Genomic DNA, 19075 nt, shown 5'->3' on the forward strand with positions numbered 1-19075 from the left:
CTCTTGAAATACAAACACGTTATTATCAGTTACTCTTCCAAAAAACTGTTTTAAAATGATTTTAAAATAAGCTGGTGTCCACTGTTTTCATAGCAAAAAAAAAAAAAAGAATTGTGACTTTTTATTTGTCTGAATGGCCCTTAGATGGCGCTCTTCCTTCTTCACACGCTTATTATATCTGTCTCGTGTACTTCTGTCATGCCTCCACATCCGGTGAATTATGTACTTAATCTAGATACAGTTAGTTCCAAAAGTCTGAGACTTTAAAAAAATAAAATAATAATTAATAAATTAAAAAATAACTGGAAATAAACAAAAAGCTTTAGGATTTTGAAAAATGTAAAACAGAGAAAAGATATGACATAAAATTAACAAAAATATTGAAGATTCTTCACTAATACTGGGTAAAATTAAATGTTAGCAAATTTGTGACATTGACCACATTAATTAAGCAATAAGACATGAGAGGCCGCTTTGCATCGTGCCTAACAACGCCCTTCAGCCATGACTATATTCACAATATGGCACAGTCTTGAGTGCCTTATTGCTTTTATAAAAAGGTCACCATAATAAAAATATTAAGGTCACAATTGTTTGTTAAAATGACATATTTTGTAAGTAAAATCATTAAGTGCCATCCTTCTGCCAGAAAATATAGTCCCTGGCAGTAAACAGTAAACCGAATGTTGCTAGGCAACATGAATAACTGTCAGCTATGGGTGCAAATAGAAGTTCTGTGAAGAGGTCAGAGCAGTGCTTTATCATGAATAAAACACGGCTGTTGTCCAGTCAGCATCCAGGACCGGAACTATCCGTTTGTAAGTTCTTTTTACAAAACGTTTCACTCAAATTGCAGTGATGATTGCAGTGATGAGAAGATGCAGTATTTATTTTTAAATGTGAGATATACAAGATACAAAAAAAAAAAAAAAAAAAAAAAAAAAAAATATATATATATATATATATATATATATATATATATATATATATATATATATATATACATACATACATACATACATACAAGTATAATTTAATTTAGTTAAGCATTACACAGTTTAATTTGATGGAATTTTATTATGCAATTGAAATGTGTAAATCTTAAAAATGGGCATTTTATTTATTTATTTTTTGAGTGTAGAAGTGTTTCATTTTCAAATATGAGTAAACAGTGTTGGGTAAGTTATACTTTATTAAAAAAAAAAAAAAAAAAAAAAAGGAATTCACTGCAAATTCAGTCCAATTAATACAAAATATAATCAGATTCCTTCATCAAAATCATTGTTACTTTACCAACTGCTGTAGTTTTAAGTTACTCACTAAAACAATTTTCACAGAAAAGCCTGTGTTTTTCCACTCAGCAAATTTAAAATAATGTCTATATTTCATTCTTTTTCTTTAGCCCCTTTCACACATACAGCGTTTTCCAGAAAACTGACCGCAATTTTCAGGTTAGAGGTCATGTGTGAACACCACCCTTTTGAAAATACTGGTAAATTTTGTTCTGGCCATTTCCCTGAATGAGAAGTCATATCATAAGTACCTGTAAATGTCCATTTTGATGGTATGTGTGAACAGCACATGTGGTACATTTATTAGTAAAGGCAACCAAATGATTTTCCTCTAATTTACCTGGTTGCCTGTGTAAAAGGGGCTATTGAATTGTTAAGGGGCGCATGGCCTCCAGCTGTCTCAAAACGCAAAAATATGTACACATTATGTATTATACATGTACAATATTATTTTGGAAATGTATAACCCAAGTAATAAAAATTAAGTTAACAGAAAGTCAGTAACTGTAATCTGATTGCAAAAAATTATAAATGTAATTGGCCACACTACTTTTGGTACTACAAGGAATAAGATTACAGTAATTAATAACTTTGTAATTAGATAACCCCCACAGTGGGTATAATTATGCATTATCCACATAATATACACCAAATTGATCAATAAAAGTAACCATGAAGTGAGTAATTCTCACAATATACCAAAAAAGTTGACTTATGGAAAAACACCTGATTCTCTCGTGCTTATTTTAACAACTATGAAGTGAAAGTAGACATTTTGAACACCTTTAATTTGCAGGAATCTCCCTTAAACTTAAAGAAGCTCCTTATCATTTGTATTTTTATTACCACAAAATAAGAGCACCTTACCATGAATGACTAACACTGTCAGTACATTCATAACAAACAAACAAACAAACAAACACCAAATGAACTACCACATAATACATTGTACTTTAAAATAATCTCAAAAACAGCAACAACAACAACAACAACAAAAAAAAAAAAAAAAAAAAAAAAGTGAAATCAAGGACACTAACAAGCAAACATACAAGCAAATAAAGACATTAAATGTATTACAGTTATCAATTGGTGATCCTTAAGGTTGTGTAAGGATATGTGACCACCACAACAAAAATGTTTAAGCCTTTCAAACTGCATGAATATTCTCATATCTACAGGGAAATCACCTTTGTGCTTCCTAGTGAAGAACAAATCAAATTAAACATGTATTTACATACTGACATACAGTATGACCAATACACCTAGCTCGCCATCAAACTAGATTGCCGTGGATTGTGGGTTGGATATGCTAATTGAAGAGATATGTGCTCATCAATATTTTGATGCCTAATGTGTATTTTTACTCCTGGTCTGGGGACTCAACTTCCCAGGGTGCATCTGGGCCCTGGGACTGCGTTAAAGTAGAGATGTCTTCATATATGTCACCACAATGCTCGATTTCCAAACCCTGTATAATACAGTGAGAAAAAAACAGAAGGATGCTCAGCTATCTCACGTAACTGTGAAATTCAAGGACACTTACTGTAAACATTGTAAGGTTTTGTCAAAGTTGTAGTCTGTACTAAACAATATCCCACGACAGGCAGTGAGTTACAGTGATTTTACAACAGGTAACTGGTGGTCTGTGGCATGATACGAAGTGGCGACAACATTAATATAATAAAAGAATTAATATATTCTATCAATAGTGACATCTGTTATTATTAATCTTAATAATACAAAATGTGTGGTCATAGTTAGCATTTACTGGCATTTACAATGTTATCGAACACGGCTCATCCAATCAGAATCTATAAAACACTAATGTATGAACCTCTCAAGTATTTCTGTGTAATTAGCCTATATAAATAGCAAGCGTACACTTCACAGACTACACTGCAAAATTTATGCATTGTCTATCTCAATACACCATGTGTATTTTCACTTCCTGTTGTGCATGGTACAATAGCTGCAAAAACTCGATCAACTGTAAACAAGCACAGTGAGAGTAACAAGCTAACTTACCAAAAAAAAAAAAGAAAAAAAAAAAAAAAAAAAAAAGAAAAAACCTCACCTCATATGTGTGGTCATCCTCAGGTTCTTCATAAACTGCCTCTTCTTTCTTATCCTGAAACAAAACACATGTGAAAAATTGTGGGTTAAATGATACCTTACACACACAAAATTAAATCTTAAGTGCATGAATTAATGTGGAATGATTCTTGTTAAAGGAGCATTCGGTGATATTTTGATAATTGCTAACAAAAAGAAATGAAAATTATTATTATTATTTTTTTTAAATATGTTTAAAATGATATACACACACAAGAGATGAACACGATCAGTAAAAAGCTGCATTATTCTTAGTAGCGGTTTTAACCACCACGCAAACCACGCAATTGCGTGGGCGCCCCGATAGGAAAGCTCTGCAAATAAACGCTTGAGGTGTGACATGATATTCTGGGTACATGCGCAAATACGCTGTTGTCAGCGCTCTTAGAGCGGTTCACGTTAGAAGCCGCAGGGAGTTTTTGTTAAGTAGGGTTCGGGTTTTTATTTTATGTAAAAAAAAATAAAATAATAAAAAAAAAAAAAAAAAATATATATATATATATATATATATATATAAGTCATCAGAACTTGTTTCGAGCACGCGCTCTCACTCACAGATACGCGCGAACGGATGAGTTAGGGGCCGTTCACATCGAACATGTTTTTGCCTGCGTCTGCCCTGTTATTGTTTTCTTGTGTAAACACGCTGGATGAACGTCCATACATGCTGCACCGCGTCTCGCTGTTTCTTCAGTGTCTCACGGAGGACTGGCACATTTTTAGACACTGTGTCAAGTTAATAAGAGCTACAGGTTTCAAAAATGCCTGCAGAGAAACCTGCGTTCTGTATCAGTCGTTGCACTGTCTAGATTGTTTTTCTTTTGTTTTTGTTTTTTTTTTTAGCGCAGATGTCACAAAGATTGAATGTTCTGAACAAGTTCAGGTTGCACAAAAGCGACTGTTACAATGTTTAACATTATTCCAGATTGTTCTGCAACAAACAAAGTTTCATCGCTTGATAAACGGCAATGTTTTTTCCCCTTCTGCTCTAGTGTGCTGAGGGGTCGCCGTGCCTTGTATGTTTACTGTTACAGTTACGAATGTTGCCTACCATGCTTACATAAAATACACCCTCAACGTCAGAATATAAGCTCCAGGTGAAAGTAAATAAGACAGGAATATATTACTACTGTATACAACAAATCCTCAAAGTAATAATAATACTGTATCATATTATAATGACAAACTGGACAACAATAAATAATTGCTGGGTTATAATATTAATAAATAACAACTGAATTCCAAAATGTTACTGGGTGAAGTAGTAGGTTTTGCACAAAAAAAAAAAAAAAAAAAAAAAAAAAACACTGTATTGTGGAAAAACTGGAAAACATGAATTAATTATCTTTAACAAGTTTTTTATTTAATTAAACATTTTGAATGTACTTGTCTAAAATGGTTGATAGGATGAATTTAAAATGATGATTTAAAATACATTTTATGTAATTTTTTAAGCAAACATTTTCGAAATGGGGCCCCGGCTTGGTCGGATGCTTGGGGCCTCAGAAATCGTAAACCCGCCCCTGATTATTGTACATATGGTGCTGGATGCACATTCATGAGCACCGCCATGTTGAAATATATTTCCAGCGGAATATTACCAGAGACTATTTAGCAGAGACGGGCCACTTCTATTAAAATGAATGGGAAAGGGGGTCTGGGTAGCTCAGTGGTAAAAGACGCTGGCTACCACCCCTGGAGTTCGCTAGTTCGAATCCCAGGGCGTGCTGAGTGACTCCAGCAAGGTCTCCTAAGCAACCAAATTGACCTGGTTGCTAGGGAGGGTAGATTCACATGAGGTAACCTCCTCGTGGTTGCTATAATGTGGTTCGTTCTCGGTGGGGCGCGTGGTGAGTTGAGCATGGATGCATGGCGTGAAGCCTCCACACGCACTATGTCTCCGTGGCGACGCGCTCAACAAATAGTAGGCTCACTACACGACCATGAGGACTTAAAAGCACATTGGGAATTGGGCATTCCAAATTGGGAGAAAAAGGGGAAAAATCCAAAAAAAAAAAAAAAATGAATGCCCAACGGTCAAGGAAGTCCCGCCTTACAGGTAAAAGAGCCAGTCACCTTTTATATACAGATTCCTCTCAATCAACTCGAGAATGCTCTTGCACATTAGCTATAAATGCCGGCAAAATAGTGTTTTTTTTATTTTTTTTTTATTTTTTTTTGCGTAATCTGAGGTAAAGAAGCACATGTTCTTTGATCATAAACCTGACCAACCGTTTTGGAGATTTCGGTCTTTCCCCATTTGAGCAGAGCTGTACTTTTATGCCATTTGTTTAAATAGAAATGTAGCTGCCTGAGAGTGTTTCAAAGATGGCCGCCAGTGGACTGACTTGCTGGAAAGATTTTGATATTATTCGCTTTATCTGAATAATCCCCAGTGATTGGACGCTTTCACTCACACAATAAATGAATGGTGGCTGACTGCACATTAGCGCATTTCTACAATGACGATTTGATTACTGAGAACTTCTGTTTTTGATTTAGGCTGCACCAGTGGCACTAGGTGGCAGTGAACGGAATCACAAATTGTTCTTAGTGTATCCAGAGACTATTTAGCCCAAGACGGAGCACTTGTATTAAAATGAATGGGGTAAATTGGAACGCCCATATGACGGATGTAGAAAGGAAGTCCCGCCTTACAGTTAAAGAGTCAATCACATTTAAGATACAGACATTGTCTGTCAATCAACTAAAGATGGACTGGACAAGCCTGAAAAATAGTGCTTTTTAGCGTGGTCTGAGCTAAAGATGAGAATTTATGATACCAATGTTGTCTGATTTTTCTGCTGATTAGAAATATGTTCTTTGATAGTAATCTTGACCAACTGTTTTGAAGATTTTGTTCTTTCCCCATTCAAATAGATAGGAGCTGCACTTTTATGCTGCTTGTATTTTTAGAAAATTGCTGCCTGGGAGCGTTCCAAAGACGGCTGCCGAGTGGACTGACTTGCCTTGAAAGGGAATTTGGTGAAGCGAAAGCCCCTGCGATATTTTATCATACAGTTTTTGAATTACCGATATCTATAATTGAGTTTTCACTAGTTAAAAGGCAAATTCTTGATATCAGCAGTGGACAGACTACTAGTGGAAATGCTCTTTTTTGATATCAGTAATTATGTTTGCACTAGTAAAAATGTTAATTCGTATTATTTAAAAATGACATCATTACTCACGAAATACACATTCGTCTTGATATCAAAAATGGAATTTCAACTACTAAAAGCTGTAATTTTTTATATCTGTAACTGCATTTTCACTCGCAGATCTGTCATTCATTCCTATTCAAAACACAATTACACAATTCCAATTTCACATATCAGCAATGCACTCTTACTTTTTAAATCAATAATTACATGGGTACTAGTGCAAATGTCCATTCCTTATATCAACTATTGAATAAGAACTAGTAAAAATGCATATTTTTGATAAAAAACATTTTGGTTTTTACTAGTGGCAATGTTAATTTCAGATATCTATAATGTTTTTGTAAGTAATAAGAAAGCTTTTTAAGATATCTTTATTTAATCTTCAATACTTTAATGGTATCTTGATATCTGAAATCCTGAATTTAACATGTTAAACATGTTAACATATTTTGATCTCAAGAGGTGGTATTTGTGCTACAACATCTTTTTTTAGTATCACGAATTAAAATTTTAGCTAGTACAAACCTAAATACTGACCTAAAAATGAGCATTTTAACTAATGCTAATTGAATTACATCTATAATTTATATCTTTCACTATTAAATGTCAAAAGGGCTTGCAATACTAAACACACATTTACTGTTTCATTTCAACTGAAAAAAACATTGTGCAAGATAAGCCGTAATGTGTATCAGTTTGTGTGGCCCTTACCAGTCTGTAAAACTGGACCAGAGGAACAGCAATGAACATAATCAGCAAAAAACCCTGAAGGAAAATGATGGCATCCTTTATTCTGGATCTCTTCTGGATAGCTTGGCTGTTACTAAATCCTGGGGAAGAAATATACCGTATTGGTCTGCAGGGTAGTGGGGAAAGCAACTGAATAATATCTACAGTACAACAAATTGACACCTACTTGAAACTTGCAGTTCAGTTCCTGGTCCCTGATTACCATTCAGCTTGCAAAAGTAAACACCACTGTCCTCAACCGCCACATTATTTATGACAATGGAAGCACTTCTGTTAGAGGTCTTGTCCATTATAACTGTTCTTTTGTTTTTCTTGAATGGGAAAGGATTTTCGTTGTAAGCCCTGGCTTTGAGCCACTCCACTTGAGCAGGCAATGATGGATTAGACCCCACACAGTATATAATCACATTCCGACCAGTTTGTACACCAATGAAACGTGGCTTCTGGAATACCTCTATATGAGTTTCTGCTAAAGTATATGAAAAGGATGAAGAGAATGTCATGAGAGAACATGTACGATTTTTAATTCCATGACGTTGTGTACAAGTAGGGGAGTTTGGGGTTGAGTTGTAGAGGGTAAAAGGAATGTCTCAGGCTTAATGCAAGTTCAGCCAAATCAACAGCATTTGTGGCATAATGTTAATTACCACAAAAAATAATTTCAACTTGTTTATTATTATTATAATTATTATTTTTTGTAATTTACAATAATGTTCCCTTTATTAAAGGTTTATAAAGGGGTTAATTAATTACTAATAAGGCATTTACAAATAAACGGCTGATGTGCAGTTATATTAACATGAATAAAAAGCACAACTTTCATGCGATACTTGCCAAATAATTTGCATTTGAACTTCTTAATATGTAATAAATGCTTAATAAATACATTAATTTACTCAATAATTAACAAAACATAAATTACCCTAAATTATGATCTCACAAAGCAGCAAAAATAGATTATTATAGTAAGGTTAGAAGGAGGGGTTATGCAATTTTGCTACAGTCTGCTTTGTGTTTATTAGTTATTGTAAGGTCTTGACTCACTTGTGTTTTCACTTTCCACTTTCCAAAAAGAATGGAGCTACTGCAAATGTTGGTGTTCCTACTTACCTAGTTCTAGTTACCTAAAGTACCAAATGTTGGCAACTCATTAATAAACGCTTCAAATGTGTCCACTGTACTGTACATTAAGTTACATTTTCATATACTAATGTTGAATAAGAGTTATTAAGCATTTATAACATGAAGTTAAAATTTTCACTATTTGGCTGGTATCGCAGTATAGCCACCCTTTTTATGCATGTTGTTATAACCGCATATTAATGATTTATAATGTATTTTTACATTAATTATTAGTCATAAATAAACCCCCTTTTTAAAATCTTTACAGGAAGGAACATTAATGTAAAGTGTTCCAGGCCAGCCTTCAGTATAAACATAAAAATACACACTGTTTTAAAAGTATAACCACAAGACGTAAACATTATGCATGTTAACATGATTTTAGTGTCATAAAAACAGGGATTTAATGGCATTACAGTGTTTACCAGATTACAGGGTTTACTTTACCGGCATTATACACACGTAAGCTTTGTAAAAACGATGTAAAATGTTTACGTAAAATGTGTACACTGTACACAGTGTGTATTTGAATGTTTATGGACTAGCCTCATTCACTTCCATTGTAAGTGCCTAACTGTCACTGAGAACTTTTGCTTTTTGACAAGTCAAAATTATTTTTTGCGGTAATCAGCATTATACAACAAATGCTGTCAACTGAGCTTAACTTTAACCTGGAACATTCCTTGAATTGCTGGATCATAATTGAGTGCTGTCACAATTATTTATTTATTTATTTATTTGCATTTTTTGATGCACATTTACTGATATTATAAAGAGGTGAGTGCAACTTGCTTTCTTTATGTCAAAACTAAAATTAACTGCCCCAATTAAGAATATTATAAGAATAATTTAGATAAATATGAGAAGTATGAATGTTAGTTAATAGTAATGGGAACCAGTTATATTCTGATAAAAGATATGGAATCCTGTGAGTTATGTGCCCCATTCAGATTTATGGTTGAGCAATACAGGTTTTTAATGGCCAATTCTTTAAAAAATAAATTTGCATAAATGCTTTATAAAATGCTGACATATTTAACCTGATATCCTCATAACAGGCTTGTTTTTAAGTTCTAAAATGACAAAAGGATGTCTGGCAAATGTCAACTTGTTTTGAAGCAATGGGACTTCCTCTTTCACTCACAGATGGAAAGGAAGAACAACACTGAAAACAAGTCTAGGGCGACAATAATATGCAAAGCGCGATCCTGGCTGCAATTCTTTTAAATGTGCAACAAAATGTATATAAAGCAGTTGTAAAGTACTGCTGTTTAAATTAATTTCTCCCAGTCATCTCAAGACCCCTCAAAATGTACATCTTTGTATAATTTCAGAGAGTAAAACTTTTAAAATTCAAACAAATCTTCCATTTTTAAGGTGTTCATTTACCTGAGAGATAAATCAGTGCCATGACACAACATCCCAGCAGCAAGTAATGCATGATTCCTTGTCTTGAAATGCACCTATCCAAAATAATTGGATGAGAACAGCAGAAGTAAACTGAAGAGAGGAGACAGATTCAGATCACAGAGACAGTAGGAAGACAGCTAAACCACAGTAGAGTCCTGCCTCTCTCAGAAGGGTGCAGGACATGAAGCTGTAATGATTTGATTCTGTTTCAGAGAAACATGCAAATAAATACACTCATGCATCTCTAAAACATCTCAACTTTGTTGTCATTTGCTTGCAGACACATTTCTGTATAAGTTAGTGCAGTCAGCCAGTCACAGTGGGTGGAGAGATCAGCAGTCACTGAGCTGTGTGAAGTGTAGCACTCAATGCAGCTGTAACCGCTGTGTGGGGACAACAGATAATACTCAAGACATGGCTCAGTTATTAATTCAGATCTGTTATAGGGCTACTAGGTGATTCATTTCCCCATTTGCACATATTATTGACTATAAAAAATATAATTTGGTCTTGATTATATTAATACTTCCATGACTCTTGCATACCACAAGAAAAATACACTCCCAACAGAAAGATGGATCCTTACAGCCGCAAAGCTCTTTCACTTTATCGTCAGAGCAACAAAATTGCATTGTAGCATTCATCCAGAATTGAATTTCTGTAACTGCTGATCTCCTAGGATTTTCACGCACAACAGAAAATTCGGAGAGTTTATCCAGAATGGTGCCGGAAACGACTTGTTGATGACAGAAGTCAACAGAGAATGGCCAGACTGGTTTGAACTGACAGAAAGGCTACGATAACTCAGATAACTACTCTGTACAATTGTAGTGAGCAGAATAGCATCCCAGAATGCACAACATGTCGAATCTTGAGGCGGATGGGCTACAACAGCAGAAGACCACGTCGGGCACTTTATTAGGACCATAATGTTCCCAGTAATGTGCTCAGTGAGTGTAAATGTTATTAAACATATATTTCGATATACAAATTGAACATTTTCAAGTTGTATTTGGTTATTTAATAAACTAAAAACTTTAAAAACTAATCAATAAAATGTGGTAACTTGCAATTGTTACCTTGATGATCTATTTCTACCTGATCTATCCCTCAAAAATCAATTTTGTTGGTGCCCCTTAATGTATTCCGGTCAAGTGATCTTAAGCAATATTTTAGACTTGAATAAAACCAGTTTATTTAGATGTTACTACATGGAGCATATTTTTTTTAAGTTTCCAATGCAGGCTCCTGTTCACCAAAAAAGCAGGGTTTTATTTTTGAGCACCAAAAAGGGTTTCACTATTTTTTACAAGCCAGCACCCTAATCTGGTGCTATTTAAACCATTTGTCTTAAGAGGTGAGATTGGATAACCAGTGTCTCAAAATGGCCTGGGAAGTAACAATAATAACTTCATAACTAATATACTTAACCACTGTTACAAGAGCTTCAGCCTGACCCAAAGCACTTGGTCAATATTCGACTCAATGTTGTACAAGCAGGCTGTGATTCACTGGCCATCTCTAAAGTTTAACACTGATTCTATGCAGGGAACTTGGTGCTCTAAAGACATACCCAGATGACTCTCAGCAAACACACACACATACACTGCCCCCTGTCTGACCCGCTCAGATGCTGTGAGAACAATCCCATGACTTTCACCTTAATCGAATGCTCTGTAATTGTGTCTAGACACTTAAGCTTTTCCTCAAAACTTTATTGTCCAATAAAATATTCTGCATAGATAAACAATTCTAAGCACTCAATACTAACCACTCTAGTTAATATTTGTTATTTTTCCAGCTGTCAATGAATATCAGGAGGAACAGATAATTTGTTTCTAAATGTAATTTGTCAATTAAAATCCCTATAGCATAAATGGCAATTATAACTGTAAGACTGGTTACCTGAAGCGAAGACATCACTTAGCTGTGGGTAAAAATAGAAGGTGTTAAACAAAAACAGCTATATGGGCAGGTGCCACTGTGACATGCAGAAAAAGTGAGATGGAGCACAAGTAATGGAGAAATAGACTTGATAAACACCTCTGGGAAAACATATGGCAAACAACACATGATAGTACGCTAAGACTGTAAAACTGCACTAAACTCATGAGACATGAGACGAGTCTGCAATTAGTAACCTTCAAAGCATACAGCCAGAGACCCCCATGGTCTTATCTAATTTATTATTTTAACATTTGTAAATGCAGATTTAATGAAAGTTTTTTTTAAAAGTGATAATACAAAGATAAAATAACATCTGATAAAAACGCTTCTATCTTGCAACATGTATATACAGGCAATACGATGACAGCAAACATCCTAAAACACTGAAATTTATCTCTTTTTTGAAAAAAATGTAAACAGTATAAAATGATCTGCATATCAACAATATCAATATGAAAGCGAAAGTGCAGGATGCACACAGAATAAATACAAGCGCAATGAGATAATTATATTAACATAAGAGAGTGTTAATGTTTTTTGGTAATGAGAGAACAAATCTAAAAAATATACAAGAGGTAAATATAAAACTCTCAAAAGTGCTTAACTTATAAATTCCACATTTTAAGAAATAAGACATTTGCATCACATTAAGACTTCAGAACTCTCTAAAGCTAGAAAATTTTCATTCATTCAATTAATGTCTAACACATACAACACAGACAACTTGTTTATGGGCATCCAAATGGAACTTTTCAGGTTTTTGTATTTAAGTTAAGTTAAGTGGGAAAAAAAGGGAATAAGTGATAAAGCATTATGGGACTACATACTGATGCAACAAAGTCGTCATTGGTAGTCAAATTTCCACATTTTATTCTTCAATGGATATTCTTGCTGAAAAGACTAGCTTAGCATGTATTTCCATGCCTGTTCAAGCTGGTTAGTGCAGTTTTAGTGCTGGTCTAGCATTAGTGCTACAATCAGGTCTTTAAATATACTTTTGTGTATGTGTGTGTGTGTGTGTGTGTTTAACAGTGATTTTAAAAGCAATCCTCAGCGTTGTGTGTTAGAGCTAATTACTGAGTAGTAGAGGGTGGGGCAATTTCCATTTATACAATGCCTTTAATATTCAATTGATTAAAGAAACAAAAATGTGGAAGCAGCAAAACTGACCATATGCACATTTGGTCACAGTGCATGTAAAGTGCAACTTTATAAAACATGCATAAACAATGCTGCTATTAAGCTGCAAATAATAAACTGCAAAAAATAAATGCACTGTTTATGTATGTCTTTCGTAGTTGCACTTTATACTCAGTGTGACTATACTGTATACGCCCCTGTAATGGATCACTTTCTGCTCTACTCGTTCCACCTATTGCTGTAAACTGGTATGCAATGAACTGAGATTATAAATAGTGCAAGGGAAAGTCTGAGGGCAGACTGAAAAGACTTGTTGGAGTGATAATCAGTGCCAGTGGTTTTTGTTCTTGATGTCTATGCAGCATTAACTTACAATATATTTTAAAGTTAAATATACTGTATATGAATATTGTAGCATTAATTATTTGCACATTACTGGACAGAATCAGAAAAAACAAACATAAAACAGACTACAGATTAGCTTCAGAGAGCTATAAAGACTGGTGCACCTAGCAACGAAGGGATAATTTAAGACAAGATAAAAACTATGATGAATCTGTAAAAGTGGAGCCTATTGAGGAATTTGTGCTTTAAAACACCTAAAGAAATATATCACTGTTACCACATATCTACATAAGATTAATGGGTATGTACCTTAGTCTGAAAAGGTTCAATATTAAATTTTACTCTAATGAAAACAAAGCTGTGATGGATAATCAAGTATGTTGAGGGATAAAAATACATCTTTCCAGGAAAATTTCCAATGGACAAAAACATGTAACCTTAAGACAGTACAGCACAATCACACTGGAAATCGACAAGCTGTTTCTGAATTTTTATGCATCCTGAAATCAACCTTATTCTGCAGAATTGCTCAAAATCAGACCCCCCCCCCCCCCCCCAAAACATGTTCACCTTTCCTCCTATTGCAACTGATGTTTTTCGAGCAACCTCAGAGACATGAGTTCTGGTCCCGTGGATTCCAGGAAGTAATCACATTCACATAGACAATGGTTAGCGTGAATCGGAGGTTGCATTTTGACTCTAAAATTACATTTGTACTCCACTGGCGGTTAGGTTTAGGGTTGGGGTTTGGGTTAGGTGGCATAGTTAATAAAATATGCATTCCTATTGAATGTATTACATCATTTACAACTAAAAATACAACTCACATTCAGTGTCACTCTGTGGACATTTCACCAACACTTCTAGCTTCGGCCACTGGTGGTTTCGAATTATGGTAAGTAGAACTTTCCACCCTAGTGTTGCCGAATTCACAGTGTGATCAATCTGGACAGTAGAATCTATTGAATGGACTGTACGTCTATCCCTCACAGCCTTGTTTTAATTTATCATAGTGGATATGTCACATAAAGTCAAAAGAACTCATGCTGAACAAGGAATCCTCAAATAAACAAATGAGAAATCTTCTAGGACATTTCTAATTGGGAACAAATAAGAAGACAAATCCTGTCTAAAACAGGTCTTAAAAAAAGTTTAAATAAAAAACAGTGCTTCCAAGACATAGCACTGCAATTCTGTCACACCTTAGTTGTCTTATGATTATGGGTAATCCTTTTCATGTTTTTTGGAGCATCAGTGATGTTCATTGCATTTTACACCTCATATCTCCCATTTTAGTAGGATAACCTTAGTCATTAGTCCACTGTCCACAGACATTGTCCACCAGTTATACTAATGACTCCTGAGGTCCTGCTTTCTCTGAACTGTAGGGGTTATGCATTGTTGTGAGTGCAGATTGGAGGATCACCTCTCTTGTGAGCTCCACTGTGACTATAAGTTGTCCCTCTGGTCGGGGGTCAGTTACTGATGCCCTTTGCTGTGTGGCTGAGGTGGGTTTGGGTGGCTGTGTATTAGGTGGCATGGGCTTAGCCTTCACCTCAAGAGTCACCGCAAGTTCTGTATTGCTGCCATAGATGGCATCCATTTTCTTCTCAATCAACCCCTTGGTTTCAGGAGGTTCTTCATACTCCTGACTCCTAACTTTCCTCTTCGAACGACGCATGAAGCAGGCATGGCGGACAAAACGTTGGAGTAGATGTCTGCGGTATGTTCGTTGAATTACAATGGCTGCACGCTCTTCCTCCTTTCTCCTGAGAGTGGTGGTAATTGGTGCAAAAGAGGCAGAGGTGGGGTTATTCATCATGAACTTTGCTTCAATGCTCTCCTTCATGGCAGCCATCTCGATGGTGTCACCTAGAACCTCTCGAGTAACTGCCAAAAGAATATCCAGGCAGTGGATTTTGTCACCTGTTACAATGGGCAGATCCATGGCGATCAGTCTGAGGCGGTTGGGTTTGGCAATTCGTAGAGGCTCCTGCAAGGTATCAACAAAGTCAAATAAGCGGCTGTATTCGATGAACTGTGTTGCATCGACGTCAAACTTTTCCCAAGTCTCGTTGAACATTACAAAGTCATCCTCACAAAGCGGGTCTCCACTCTCCTCTTGAGCGACATTAAAGTTTTCTAGAATGATGGCAATGTACATGTTCACGACCACCAGGAAGGACATGATGATGTAACTGCAGAAAAACATGATGCCCATGCCAGGATTCCCACAGTTACCCTTAACGTCTGTACCAGGGTTCTCTATGTCAGGATCACAGTCTGGAGGGCCACTGTTCAGAATAGGCAGCAGAAGCCCGTCCCAGCCTGCTGAGGTGGTGATCTCAAACAGGCAGATGATGCTGCCACCAAATGTTTCAAAGTTAAAAATGTCATCGATGCCTGCCTGCTTTTTCACATAGGCAAAGTTAGACATGCCAAAGATGGAGAAGATGAACATAATGAGGAATAGAAGCAGTCCGATGTTGAAGAGGGCAGGAAGTGACATCATCAAGGCAAACAAAAGAGTCCTTATGCCTTTTGCCCCTTTGATGAGACGCAGCACACGGCCGATTCTAGCAAGTCGGATGACACGGAACAAGGTGGGAGAAACAAAGTACTTCTCAATGATGTCTGATAACATTAGACCTTGGGAAAGAGGAGATACAGACTATTATTAATAATTTAACGCCTCAGGGTATCGTCACTGTACTGATGCAATGCAGAGCGTGCGCATTGTTGTCACAGTAATGAAATACAGAAGTGCACTCCATGGAACTGTTTACATGTAGCATCTAGCTCAGTGGTTTTCAACTGGCTTCAGATTTGACATTGGACATCAAATGGTGACCGAAGAGTAAACCCATATTTAAAGTAGTCTGGGTTGTATTTTCCAGACTTTAAAACTACCTTGGGTAGTTTTGTTCATTGTTTTCGAGGATAAGGATACATCACGCAACATGTCTATGTTGGCATCGACCTCATTTGGTTAGGCTCTACCAAGTGATAGATGAATTTGAAAATAACATACAGTTTGGACTCTTCACCACTAACACCAAAAGGTATGGAAAACATATTCTCCTGCCTTTTATAAGTTTATAAGACCATTTATTGCTTTCAGAGACTTTTGAATAGGAGAAATTTTAATGCTGGCAGCTGTAGGAATGGAAGTCCCACATAACAGTTAAAAGAGCCTCTCAGTTTTCATCGAGACAGCGCATGTGCAGCTAGACCAGCCTGAAAAAGAAGCTTTTTTATTGTGATCTGAGCTAAAGAAGCACAATTTATGATATGTTTGGTGATGATTGCTGATTTGAAATGTATTATTTGTTTTTGGAGATTTTAGTCTTTCCCCATTCAAGAAGATAGGAGCTATACTTGTATCCATAGGAAATAGCTTCCCGCAGGCTGCACGAAGGCTTTGCCAAGACTTTCCTTGTTTTTTCTGCTGCTGTCAGTGACCCCATAAGAACAGACCCATGACCTCATTGAGAACCACTGAACATGCTCATATATTTAATCTAAAAAACTTGACAACAAACAACAGTGCCAAACTGACAATTATAATTTTACACCTACCTGCTATAGACAGGATGACCACAACAAAATCAAAGACATTCCAGCCAATAGTGAAAAAGTAATGTCTGAGTGCAAACATCTTAAGTATGCATTCCCCTGTGAAGATGACAATGAAGACCAAATTGACCTTGTACAGGATATCCTCTTTTTCAGCACTCTGGTCATCTGTTTCAACCATCATGGTCACCATATTGAGGCAGATAAGCACCATGATAAAGATGTCAAAGAACTGTTGTGATATAAAGTCAAACACAGCACCCTGGATAATATTCTGTTAAGACAACAACAAAGAGGATGATTTTTTTTTAAACATCTCAAGATAAATATCTAATGATGATATACAAATAAAACATTCATTAAAGTTAAAGTGTGTAACTTTTTCGTTGTTAAAATATTTTCTGCCATCGAGCTTAATATGCAGAGACAACTTTAAGTAAGGTATCCGTAGGTTAATTTTCTTGAAAACTGTAAAAACTGTCTGTGGTGCTATAAAAATTGTTCTGTGTGTTTTGAGAGACCCGTCCAGCCAGACACAGCAACACTGACTCGACCAATAGAGAGAACTGGGGACGGGACTTTCTATTTCGTTGATCAACAGAAGACTAGGGGCGCATTCTGAATGCTGTTTGAAAACACACTTTAGCTTTAATGATAGAATAAAACCACAACAATAATGGTTCATACTGATGGCCGGGGTATTGGTTTAGCAGGTTTTTTGGAACCCAGCTTTTTCATGGCGTTGTAATACTTCTTCTGTTCCTCTGTCATGAATATGTCTTTCCCTCCAAAGTGCAGAACAAACAAAAAAGTATTATTCCTTCTGACGGAATCAAATGGTAAAATGCAAATTATTAGTATTTAGATGTTAGTTAAAAAAAGAGCTGTAGCTTATCTTGGCTTTTTGCTGATTGAAGTTGTCAATGATGACACCAATGAAGAGGTTGAGCGTGAAAAAGGAACCAAAAATGATGAAAATAACAAAATATAGATACATGTAGAGGTTGATCTCATACGATGGTTGCTCCTCCACCTGACATGGAAAAGAACAAATTAATGTTCCTGAGAAAATGTCACTCTTAAAGGGCTATCAAGTTATTACACAAATCTAAAAACGTGACACAATATGAAAGAAATAGAGAAGGTAACAGCGTTTCACCAGATTTTGTACTGAGGACCATGGTAAACTATCAAATACACTCTGATACTGCAGTGCACTTTCAGTCTTCTGCCAAAATAAAAGCTCCAGGTGAAGGTGAAGTAATATGGTAGAAATACATATAAGTTTATAATAATAAATTTGACTGGACAATAAGAAATAATATTCAACTGGGTTGAATGGATATTTTGAATAGATTTTGCACACCCTGTTCATTCACAAAAATGATCTGTAATACTATTACTGTATTTTTGTATTGGTGCATAAAATTATATTTATAAAATTATACATTTTGAACCTACTTGGCTACAGTGGCTGTATAAGTGTCAAACAATTTTGATATAAAATCACTTTTATGTGATTTCTGAGCAAATCCAGATATATTTCGAATATCGTAAACATGCTGAAAAATGTGGAGATATAATTTTTGAAAGGGGGCACCTGGTTGGACGATTGCTTGGGGCCTCAGAAATCGTAACCCCGTCCCTGATCAGCATTGTCATGACGTCATTTTTCTGTGGCTGCAGAGTGATCAGTCACATGAAATTTACAGCTCAAGTGTTTGGTTCTGTGTGTCAGAACTGATTGCGGTTGGGCAATATGGAAGGTTGCGTACTTCCAGGGGTGTCATGCGCCAGCCAAGCAACCGCCACTTAGATAAATGGAATGCTAACAGATAGTTCTCTTCAGTTGGTATAGGCCTTCTTGATATACATGCAGCATATAGAATTGCTTTGTAACAGCTGTTCATTGCAAAGTGACAAATCTGTCATCCACATACCTCTCTAGAATCCACTGCAGCATACATGATGTCCATCCAGCCTTTAAATGTGGCCTGTGTGGAGAGAAGCACTTTCTCAATGTCAACACATCAAAGAAATCCCAGTTATTTATAACAGATATGTACTGAGTTACCTCTGTGTCCTCTGAGGCATAAAAAGTAAATGACATACAATTACATAACTCTTCCAATAAATATGCTTAACTCTGAAATTTCACTGTGTAATATGCATCTTGAGTGAAAGTCTCTTTTAAAGAAATAGTTCACCCAAAAAATT

At 35.8% G+C, this 19075-nt stretch overlaps 2 protein-coding genes across 4 annotated transcripts in view; both read right to left on the reverse strand.

Annotated features, from left to right (window-relative positions):
• Positions 1-1078: 1078 nt before the first annotated feature.
• Positions 1079-10103, reverse strand: cd79b (CD79b molecule, immunoglobulin-associated beta). Of its 2 annotated transcripts, none has more exons than XM_051667662.1 (5): positions 9830-10103; positions 7485-7784; positions 7280-7398; positions 3367-3420; positions 1079-2760 (listed from the first exon to the last, which is right to left on the reverse strand). In XM_051667662.1, exons 1-5 carry the CDS (start codon positions 9879-9881, stop codon positions 2653-2655), a joined length of 633 nt encoding a protein of 210 aa, XP_051523622.1. In that variant the 5' UTR covers positions 9882-10103; the 3' UTR covers positions 1079-2652. The 2 variants fall into 2 exon arrangements, with proteins under 2 accessions (XP_051523622.1, XP_051523621.1); XM_051667661.1 differs by having other exon boundaries at positions 1080-2760; positions 7485-7787; positions 9830-10092.
• Positions 10104-13852: 3749 nt separating this feature from the next.
• The window catches only part of LOC127423339 (sodium channel protein type 4 subunit alpha A-like), a 38142-nt gene continuing 32919 nt past the window's right edge, over positions 13853-19075 (reverse strand). For both annotated transcript variants that reach the window (XM_051667549.1, XM_051667550.1), the window contains 5 exons: positions 18799-18852; positions 17754-17891; positions 17546-17650; positions 16862-17132; positions 13853-15931 (listed from right to left, as the gene is read on the reverse strand). In XM_051667549.1, coding sequence (XP_051523509.1) covers positions 14628-15931; positions 16862-17132; positions 17546-17650; positions 17754-17891; positions 18799-18852 — 1872 coding nt within the window. In that variant the 3' untranslated portion in view covers positions 13853-14627. The remainder of the gene's footprint in view (positions 15932-16861; positions 17133-17545; positions 17651-17753; positions 17892-18798; positions 18853-19075) is intronic.

This window comes from Myxocyprinus asiaticus, chromosome 32, assembly GCF_019703515.2.
Source record: "Myxocyprinus asiaticus isolate MX2 ecotype Aquarium Trade chromosome 32, UBuf_Myxa_2, whole genome shotgun sequence".
Classification (NCBI taxonomy): Eukaryota; Metazoa; Chordata; class Actinopteri; order Cypriniformes; family Catostomidae; genus Myxocyprinus; species Myxocyprinus asiaticus.